The 10833-nt window shown below is 43.4% G+C and overlaps 1 protein-coding gene and 1 non-coding gene across 2 annotated transcripts in view; one reads left to right on the forward strand and one right to left on the reverse strand.

Annotated features, from left to right (window-relative positions):
* The first annotated feature begins 2505 nt into the window (after positions 1 to 2505).
* On the forward strand, positions 2506 to 2578 carry TRNAT-UGU. The gene has a single exon. It is a non-coding gene; the product is annotated as a tRNA-Thr (tRNA).
* Positions 2579 to 3090: 512 nt separating this feature from the next.
* HHIPL2 (HHIP-like 2) overlaps positions 3091 to 10833 on the reverse strand; it is a 13003-nt gene continuing 5260 nt past the window's right edge. Inside the window, 9 exon segments of the mRNA XM_009994807.1 lie at positions 3091 to 3553; positions 4233 to 4290; positions 4293 to 4327; positions 8358 to 8576; positions 8763 to 8892; positions 8895 to 8970; positions 9081 to 9111; positions 9185 to 9660; positions 9662 to 9775. Of these exon segments, the coding sequence (XP_009993109.1) occupies positions 3091 to 3553; positions 4233 to 4290; positions 4293 to 4327; positions 8358 to 8576; positions 8763 to 8892; positions 8895 to 8970; positions 9081 to 9111; positions 9185 to 9660; positions 9662 to 9775 (1602 nt within the window).

Consider the following 10833-nt stretch of genomic DNA (forward strand, 5'->3'; position numbering starts at 1 on the left):
AAAAAACTTCTATGTGGTAAAAATTCACTCTTTTCAGCATTTGAAGTCTGTTGAAATAGTTTCTTAAATGTTTTCACACAGTACTTAGGTTCCACCTAGTGGTTTTCAGCAGTAATAAACAGAAGACCAGACAGGCATTTTATTGCCTAAATGCTTAAGTTTCAAAATCTGTGTGTTTACTTGCAGAAGATAGACAGAGTCTTCTTTAAACAGATAATTTATCTTGCCATGTCCCTAAAAATTCCCTTGGTCCTCTGACAGGTGTTTTCCAGCTACAGCTGCTCTAGTTCAAACATCTAAAGCAAAAGGGTATTAAATTCAACAAAATCTCATTCCTATGCAAACAAGACTGAGAGAATGGGCTGGCTAAGAGCATCAGCAGTTTGCAGGCAGGAGCTTTGTGGTGCTGCTGCTCCTGCTAAATAAAGCAGCTGTTGTGTCCCTCCCCAGCCAGGTCTCAGCATCTGAGCACCAGCAGCACTGAGTTGATACCAAACTGTCCAGCCCAGCAAGATGTGTCTCACTTAACTGCTGACATTTTCAGCATTAACTCCCTTCACAGTGAACTGAGGAACAAGGATTTCTAGACCATTCAGATAACTTATCTTAGAGGTGTACCTTAAGGTGAGATTAATTGCACTTTTTAAGTGTCTTATTTCCTCATCTCCCTTACAAAGAGAAGCTAGAGCTTGATACCTCCATCACACATCTAGAATCCCACCCAGAGTATCTAAATAGGACTGTCTGCTACACAGCATTTGAAGTGTAGCCCACCTTGCCATGAACTATAAGCAGACAGCAAAAGGAGTCTGGAAGCAGGGCTACCACTGCAGTTACAGACTTTGCACCTAGATTTTTTAAAAATACAGTGACAGGTAGCCATACTACCACAAAAATAATTGAATTCAATCCTGTTCTGGAGTATGCCTCACCAGGCTGCTCAACTCTGTGAGACTGATGAAGGTAGGTTTGTCTTACAATAGGAAAAGTGTAAGACAGTTCTGCACCTGCCTAGTTTAAAGCTACAAACCAAACTATGCTTATAATTTCAGTTCCTCAGGACATTATCAGAACACTCACCATGGACATTTTAGCCTTCTTTAGAAGAGCTTTACCAACTCTATAGAGTTGCTATCTTCAAAGGGAAGTTAAAAAAAAAACCATCAAAGAAATGTGAAGCTTCACAAATTTGTCAGCTGTCACATTAGAGGTCAAAAGCAGATATTTTAAAGTAATTTTAGTGTCTTACATAAACAACAAGACAGAGTTCACCAGAACTGGTCTCATTTGTCTGCAGAGATCATATCCATTTAAAGGGAAGGTGAAACAAAACCAAAAAAAAAAAAAGAAAAGAAAAGAAAAAAAGGAAGTTGACCCAGTTTATGATTTGTGGAGTGTGGGATGGATAAAAGATCTTTAATTCCTTAATGCAGCTTTTTCTGTCTTTTCTCATTTCAAGGAGCTTTGCTTTTGGTCATAGTCAGTTTGACACTTAACACCCAGCAAATCACGTCTGCTTTTCTAGAACGTGACTCCAGCAGGCAGCAGAACTGCTCAGATTTATTACTCCACAGTGCTGTCTCTCTGTTTCCTCTCCACTGAGTTTACCTTTTCACCTTCACCTAAATTTTAACAGGGGAGAGCTGCATGCAGTGTTGTCCCAAAAGCAGGGTCTGTTACCAGTGTGCAAGAAGCCAATCCACACACAGAGTGGAGATACTTGCTTTAATATCCAGTTCTGCACAAAAAAGGGAGCAGGGTGGTTATTCCACACAGCAAGCTCAGCTTCCTGAAACACAAGTGCTACTTTAATACCTGAAAAAGTGAGAAAGAACTTAATCTCTGACATTATTCCATCATTCACACACAATTGGTCACTAATCTCTCGCTTCCATTTGAAGTGTCAATGCTCGGGAATTTCACTGCACATGCTCAGAGTAAGGGGCTTGTTGTCAGTAGGGGTCCCTCCAGCCTGTCAGTGTGTATCTTAGTATGCTAATGGATCATTAATATATTAATATGGTGATTTCAATTATTCAACGTGGTTTCCCCCAGTGCTCAAGGCTGTAACCCAGATAAGCTGTGGGCAGTGCTCCTTTCCATCCCTTCCACCTGCCCAGCAGGTGTCCTGCAGGCCTGTCTCAAGGCTGGGCTAGTGACCTCTTGGGAGTGTTTTTCTCTTAATTGGAATCTGGTTTTGTCGAATTCTCACTGTTTCACTGTTATCTAGGCCCTGTTTTTATTCTGCGTGTCCCTTATGTTCTCTTTTATGTGGGTTTTTTTTCCCAAATGTGATTTTCCCCCAAATTTTACTTATTTCAATGAATAACTGACATCAGCGACTGGCTCTTTACTGCAGAGGAAAAAGGAGAAAACCTTCAGTAGTTTCAAACCTCCTGACTCAGTAAAACTGAAGGGGGAAACCAAGGCGGGCCGGGCGCTCCCGGGGTCCCGCCGGGCGGGGATGCAGCACAGGGCGCGTCCACAGCAGCCTTACTGATAGGTGGCTCCATAGCTCAGTGGTTAGAGCACTGGTCTTGTAAACCAGGGGTCGCGAGTTCGATCCTCGCTGGGGCCTTCTCGGCTTTTCTGGACTTTTTTCTTTTCCTTTCCGGGAGTTCCGCTCCGCAAGTTTAATTTCACAGTCTGGAAGACAACTACTCTTAAAATGTACTTTCCACTGCATTTCAGTTAAAGGACAAACACATCTACAAGAGAGGAGGGGTGATGTCTGTTTCCTACTATTAGATAAAAGATGCAAGTCCTGAAGGCTGGAGGCACTTGGGTTTATTATTTTACAGAGATACCCAGCCAAATTGTACCAGTGAATGTCCATCAGAGAGACTCTCGTAACTACTTATGTCAGAAAAGGGCATCAGAGCAGAATTCACCAAGAGAGTTAATATTAGGAGGCTGTTGCAGTTGAATAACATCTATATAGAGACAGCTAACACTGACAGTGGAGGCACACGTGGGAGCACTGGCATAACAAGTCAGCTGATTATTTGGTCATTATTCAAAACATTTGTTTCACCATTTTAGGAGTGACCTGCTTATTCTGGGACATCTCTCAGCTTCAAAAGCTGCTTCTTAATCTACTCTCCTTCTTCCTCTTCTCCAGTTTTTCCTAGTGCTGCTTTCTTTGGAAGAAGTTTCTTGCTTCTGGTTAGGTGGGAGCTCTTTAGTTTTTGGCAAAGGTGGTATTGGTGTAGCTGTGGAAATACGTGCAATCTTCTCTTCCTGCTTTGGCTTGTGAGGTTTTGCCTCAGCTTTGTTCTTCTGTCTTCTTTTATCAGACAGAGCTGTTTTCACTGTTGATGCTTTTATTTTCATGGATAGGGTCTTTTTTGCTTTCTCAGAAGAAACTGTTGGGATGGCTGCAGTGGGGGTAGAAGAATTTTTCGGAGGCTGGGTTGTTGAAGGTGCATTAAGCAGCTCAAGGACAGTCTCTGTGAAAAGTAATTTAATATGGTTCAGCAAACCTACTTTAAGGCAAAAGATTAATTCAGAGATATCACTGATAGAAACCCTTATTAGAGATACTGCTGATTTTCTGAAAGAAACAATACACCTTATATAAACCTCTTCCATTAAAAGAGCCTTGGGTTTTGGAAATAAAATTTGCTTAATTTTAGAAATGGTGAATATATATTTAAAGAAAAAAATCCAGACAGAACATGATGGGAAGTTGCACACTTCTTTAGCAGACTTAATAATACCAATTTTCCATGTTACACTAATATCTGGACATCCCAGATGAGATAATCTGAACTTGCTAAACACTGTTTCTACTCAATAACAGGATGTAACCCCTGCCCCAGCTGCATGAAACCTAGGACAGAAAAAGGCCAGGAGAAAGAAAGATTGACTCCCCTAGATTTACAGAGAAAGGATTATTTGACTCAAGGGGCTTGTCACAGAGCGTGGGATGGGCACCCATAACTTCCCAGGCCAAATCCAATGCCTGAATCAAAGCCATCAGGTCACTTGTAATGGGCGTTTGCACTATTAATAGGCAATGCTTAGAAAATTAAATAACAAATCAAAAAAATAAACAGAGACTGGGTTTAAGAAAAGGCATGGTACCTAGCAGATGACAGAAGCACACATTAAACACGATAATCTAACTTCCAGATTGCCCCTGCTCAATGCTTTTGTTTTTATGGTTGCTAAGTATTTCAGTCTCACGCCTGTAAGATGGTTATATGTTTTCCTTCCCAGTAAAACTAAACCTTAACAACTTATTTGCACATGGAACAAATGGTATCTGTTTACTCTTTGCTTTCAACAAACAGGCTTGTATTTGCACTTCCCTGGTGGAACTGTCCTTGAAAAACAGAAAGCCATATGCAGATATCTGAGAGACTGTTAAGAAAACTTATTCCAGAGACATATAAATTCTCCATTGTTGTTTGCCTCTGCTGGAAGAGGCATGAAAAGACTTCAGGTACCTTGAGGGCAACATAGGTGGGATTTAATAATCTAACTCAGGCTGCAAACCATAAAATACCTGTCTAAACAGCAATTACAGCCGGAAGGCTGTGGTTTCTCTATCACCATCTGGTCAGCTTTCTGCCATCAGGCAGTCTGAACTGTCTTTTGTGGAGAATAGCCATGGGAAAAGAAAAAGGGCCTCCTCTATCTGTAAAGAAGTAGACAAAACAATATAAGAGGAGCTAAAGGCCAGGGCTGGCTGTGAGCAGCACTGTGAATGTTGACAAAAATCAGAAGGCTGTTTATCGTGTTTGGTGTGTGACTGGCTGCATCCTGGGAGCCCAAGGTCTGTGCATGTGCCAAGGAGCAGGTGTGAGTGCTGGTTACACTCAGTGTACCTGGTTGCTTATTCTCAGTTCCCACTGTAAAAATATATAAGGGAGCATTTTCTCATGATAAGCGATTCCATTGCTTCTCACCCCGTAGTCTGTGTCTTCACCACCACAGTCATTACCCAACACGGGTAGCTGGTATGTTTGTGTGGGGTGCTAGCCAGCATTGTAGCCCACCACTGAATTCAAGGGTGCTGAATTGGTGTGTTCAGGTATACATCCTGCTGCTGGAGGCACAGCACAGCACTATTTCTACAAGCCTGGTCAATACTTCTACAAGTCTGGTTGAACTTTAGACTATAAGTCACTTTGGGTTGTCCTCACCAATACTAGCTCCTGCATCCCACCTTGAAGTGGAGGAGTCTCATTCGTGCACATAAGGGTTATCAGTGGCAGTGCTTTCCATTTGCTCCTGGTGCAGCACAAGGGTCTCTGTACCTGCAGGAGAATATTCCCACACAGTCCCATGGAAGTTAGTCGAACCTTCCAAGGGTGCTGCTTCAGACAGAACATAGTGCTGCAGCAAGAGGGGTGAGAAAGGGAAGGACTAGGCAAGGAGGAAGGAAGCTACAACTGCAAAGAAGACATATCTGCATTCCTCTCCCTCTGTTCCCTGACAACTTCCCCACAGTACAAAAGCACCCCAATAAAAGCACATTTCCCCTGAGGTAAAGCTGTCACATTAAGTGACAGGAAGGCAGTACAAAGAAGAGAAACAGACTTGTGTTTTCTGTTCCCCACGAAGGAAACTGCTGTAGGACAACTAAGAACAGGCTATTTCAGTCTGGCATGCTTGACAGCATGGAGCAAAGCTTGACCTAAGGCATCACATTTTCTTGTGATTAGCATTCTCCTTCAGACACGGGCAAGGGCCAAGTGCTTCCTCCACACCATTTCAATTTATTTTTTTTAAAAAAAAAGGTTACTGAAGTAGGCTGAAGGCAATGCTTGTGGGAGGGTTTTGGGGGTCAGTGTGGGGTTTTTTCCTCTCAAACAGCATTTTCTAACACCTCTTCCCTCTGTTTCTGACTGAGAGGATTTGGTGCCAATACAGGCAGGGGCACGCCAGCTGTCTCCACAAGCACTGCTGGAGAGGCAAGCTGAAGTGGGGACACGAGGCACTGCTGCCATCCGTTTTGCAGGGAGGTTCCTAGGGAAGTTTCCCTCAGGTAGAGAGCAGTGGCCCTGGCAAGGTTGTGGAGCAGGTGCTTGCGTGTCTTGCTGCCCTTGCCCGCATGCTTGCTGAAGTGTGGGCAGGCAGCAGGGAGGATCTGGGCTGGACAGACTGGGACTGCACCCACCAGAGAAGCCAGTTATTCCAGGTATGGCTCACAGTGGGATGGAAACAGAACAATCCTATACACAGCATTGAAATGCAAAGGAGAAAGGAAAAATCTCCACTCATACAATCAAGACAAGGGCAGAGAACACAGAATTATTCTGGTTAGAAAATACCTTTAAGGTCATTGGGTCCAGCCATAACTCAACTCTACTAACTCTAGTGCTAAACTGTATTCCTAAACACCACATCTACACATCTTTTAAACACTTCCAGAGGTGGTGATCCAACCACCTCCCTGGGCAGACCATTCCAGTGTTTAATTATCCTTTCAGTGAAGAAGTTTCTTCTAATATCCAATCTAAACCACCCCTGGTGCAACTTGAGACTACTTCCTCTTGTTCTATTGCTGGTTACTTGGGAGAAGATACCCACGCTCACCTGGCTACAACCTCCTTTCAGGTAGTTGTAGAGAGCAATAAGGTTTCCCCTCAGCCTCCTTTCTCCAGGCTAAACAACCCCAGTTCCCTCAGACATTTCTCACAGGACTTGTGCTCTAGGTTCTTCACCATCTTTGTTGCCCTTCCCTGGACACGCTCCAGCCCCTCCATGTCCTTCTTGCAGTGAGGGGCCCAGAACTGAACACAGTGCTCGGGATGCAGCCTCACCAGTGCCAAGCACAGGGGAACAATCACTTCCCTGGTCCTGCTGGGCACACTACTTCTGATACAAGCCTGGATGCTGCTGGCCCTCTTGGCACACTGCTGGCTCATATTCAGTACAACCCAGGATCTTGAGGTGTTAGGACTCACTGCTCCTTTGCCAAGCAAGCTCAGCCTCCAGAAGAACAGTTGGCACTTTGGACACCTGGACAAGCTTGCAAAGCACTTGTGCAAGCAGACAAGGACAAAGCTGAGCAGAGCAGTGTCCTGGATAAGGTAAACAGGGTAAACAATAAGAATTCCGAAGAGCCAAGGAATTAAGTGCCTGGTCCTGCTCTAGAAGTGATGGATATGAATCTCTGAAAGCACAGGGAAGAGCTGGCTGCTTTCCAGAAAGCCCTTCTGAGCAGTGAAACCATCACACTCCTGGCAGGGGCTTGCTGCCCCCTGTGGAGTCATCACAACATGATGCAATACTGCCCACCAGACTTCTTCAGGTAGGCAGCCTCTCTGAAAGGCTCCTCCTGCAGGCTACTTGGGAAGCAGAAAGCTGCATTTCTCCTTTTACAGTGGGAAAGAGGAGAGCATTTGTCATCCTTTATAGTCTTCATGGCACACGAAGGAGTGGTGTAGGCACTGCAGGGTGCTTTTTTTGTGAAACAGAGCCTGCTCAAGCTCTCAATGTTTATGTTGGCTCACAAATACTTTTTTTTTTTTTTTTTTTAAGTTGAAACTGTTACACTTTCTTCAGCCGCAGTTAATGCAGTTCAAAAGCTTCCTGGCAGACAATAAGCTGTGAAGGAATCTCCTCAATGGTTAGAGCAAGTAAAGGACTCAAGTTCCCATTCCCATCACCCTGGGACAGAGCTTGAGTTAATTGTTTAACTTTGGATTTAACTTCCCAGGAAAACATAACTTGTTTTCCTCATTTTGTTAGTGTCCAAAATCTTAGCAACAGCACAGACACATTAGTATTGTACCTACTTTACAGGGTGATTTGAAACTCACATAATGCTTTTTACCAAGACCCAAAAGCTTGAGAGGGGAAAAATTACATAAGCATGCTTATTATTGTAAAAGCAGGCTTTGGTAGGGGTAACAGCTTAATGGGGACAAAAAATATCCTCAGGTTCAGGCTCCAAGTACAGCTTGAACACTGCATCATCCACCATGTTTCACTCTTCTTTGAAAAGGAAACTGAACTGTGCACTGCAATTTATTTTTTTATGTGACATCACAGACATTTGATGCTATGACCCTGAAGGACATGAACTGTCATTTTTAAAACACCTCTGTGCTCTACTCTGGATAAGCAACCAAAGAAACATTTATTTTTAACCTTATTGTTCCAGACCAAGTATCTGAACTCCGTTTCTAGGTGCACAGATATGATACGCAAGGAATAAAGTCACTAAAATTGCTTACAGTTACACCAGATGTAGGGTCAGCAAACAAAAACCCAAGGACTGGATGTGAAGGTCAGTAAGATTATGTATCAGTAGTACTTAGCACTTGTTCTGCTGTGCTAGCTAGAGAAAGTATGGCAATTATAGAAGAATCTGGCATGGAAAAACTTCTTAAATTACTAACCTGACAGGGTCAAAAAAGTTGTAGAGTGATCCATGTGGTGCGTAGGCACTGGGATAAGAAGTAGACATAAAATACAGCTCACCTAAATGGAAATGATGGCTTTGTCTCCTCCTAAATCCTTGTGCACCCCCAGCCTGGTACCACACTGGCAGGGTGGTGTGAGGAGCAGAAGAGATCTTGGTTCCGTGTAAGACCTGCTCAGCAATATCAAAAACATCCCTGTGTTACCAACCAGTTTCCAGCACAAATCCAAACCACAGGCTAACACAAGCTCCTATCAAAAAAATTAACTCTATCCCAGCCAAAACCAACATAAAAACTGGATTTTTTAGCTTCACTGGAAAAATGGAACTATAGTCCAGTGAATACTAACATGTAATAATCTGTAAGAAACTTCTTCCTTACCCAAAGAGGAATTGTGGCAGAGCCGTGTCATAACATTCAAATCCCTCCTTCCCTCTCCAGCCATGTTTCACTCCTTTAACAATGATGTTGATTTCTTCAAATCTGTTCTGCCCAACATCCCCACAGAAATCCTCCCTCTTCCCTTTTTGGGGACAGGGTCCCCTCTGTCAACCGCACAGCGCCACGTATTCCTGACCCCATAAGGTCCCTGGAAGGTTAGATCCTGGGTCCTCTTTCATTTCTAGTTTCATTTCTAGTTCGCTGTGTTTCCTTCAACCAACCTGTCTCAGGTAGCTTCATAGCAGACCAGTCACACACCTGAACAAGGGTGACTGGGAATGAGAAGATTCTGCAGTTCTGCAAGGGCAAAGGACAGAGAAGAAATTATTTATGTATAAAATAGCATTCAACATTAATTTTACCTTTCCAAACGTGGATTAGCTTTGCTGACATCAGATGCCAAAATCTTCAATTCACTTATCCTTATCTTTTCTACTCGCTTCTTATCCATGTATGAGTAATAGACATAAAACTTCCCATTGTACTTGTACTTGGGGTGGAAAGCCATCCCCAGAAAGCCTCTCTCATCCCCTCTCCATGGCATAGCCAGCACTATAATTTTAATATCCAGAAAGGCCTCCTCCAGCCATCTGCCATCAGGTAGCTAGACCCAGATTACTCCCACCTTCTCAGCTATGAATATGCGGTGAGTGTCACCATTTGCAAGCACCATGACCGCTGGGTTCCTCAAGCCATTGGCAACCTCTGTCAGACACAGCTGGAGGCAGCCTGCACGGTCCTCAAGCACCAAGCCCAGGCTGCAGTTGAGGGCTGTGTTCTTCAGCACATTTGGGAAGCAGTAGTCCTCATCATGTAGGTGAAGGAGGTTGCAAAAAACACGTCTTGTTTGTCTTGCGTTCTTGGATGTGCTTATTGCTCATCAGGAGGTTGATGGCAGAGTGGCAGCTGAAGTGAGACTCAGAGCAGTAGTCAAAACAAAGTCCTGGGAGTTTTTATAGAGTGTGTGCATTCAGCAATCAAGTCAGGCCTCAGATTAAAGCTGTCTTTAAAAGCATGTTGCTTTGCCTGCACTAGCTCCTATCCCATGCTAATAGCGTGGCTTTTAATCAGCTTGAACAAGGCTTAATTGTCCATTTTGGTGTTTTAAGCCTCTCCTGCAGCAGTTCCGCATAGAGACACATCCTCTCAGCCAGGAGCCAAACAGCTGCATGTGGCAAGGTTTGCATCCAGGGAATTTTTATACCCAGGCAAATTCCACAGCACTTCCTTAAGAATATTACAGGCAGTTTTCATAGTTCCATATTGAATTTTTAAGCTAAATCCTAGAACAGGTAAGCTGAGGGTCAGACTTTTAACATCCAAATGCTTAGAACAAGTGTAGCTAGCAAAACCAGACCCAGATCTTGCCAGATGCAAACTGAAGCAGATCTACCTGCAGAGACAGATTGTTTTTGATGCCTCTTCTAGCCTGTTGGTTTTCAAGAGAAACTTACCTGGTTTAAAGTGAGAGTAGGAAATCCACGGTCCAGAACACCTACCATCTAATCATCTTCTATCTGTTAAGAAACACACAGCTTCACTGCCAAGGAGGGGTGCACTCTATGGCATCCTTGGGCTCTGTGGGACCAGCGAGACTGCTGCAGTCACCAAACCCAGTTTCCTCTGGGTAACCCCCAGCACAGGACTCATCAACCTACCAGGTAGGTGGGGGAGGGAGAAAGAAAAGAATTAAAAAAAAAAAAATGTTGTCAATTTTTTACTGAAAGAACAACTAACTGAATAAGCTGTTTTTTTTACAACTTACCACTACTACTCTGAGCTCCCCAAAGGTGTGAAATAATGATGGTTTTGCTAGATTAGAGTGACCACTCATAATTTAGGTTTATCAATAAGCACCTACACCCCTTTCTAGAAATTTGTTTTGTTCAAAAAAGAGAAAAGCTAGAAATACTGCTTTGTCTATAATTTCTTCTGAGCCTAATCTTTACATTCCAAGTTCCATACAAACGTTTTCAATAAAAGTACTTGTTACCAGCAGCAGTTTAGCTGA

This window comes from Chaetura pelagica, unplaced genomic scaffold (genome assembly GCF_000747805.2).
Source record: "Chaetura pelagica isolate M959 unplaced genomic scaffold, ChaPel_1.0 scaffold2, whole genome shotgun sequence".
Lineage (NCBI taxonomy): Eukaryota > Metazoa > Chordata > Aves > Apodiformes > Apodidae > Chaetura > Chaetura pelagica.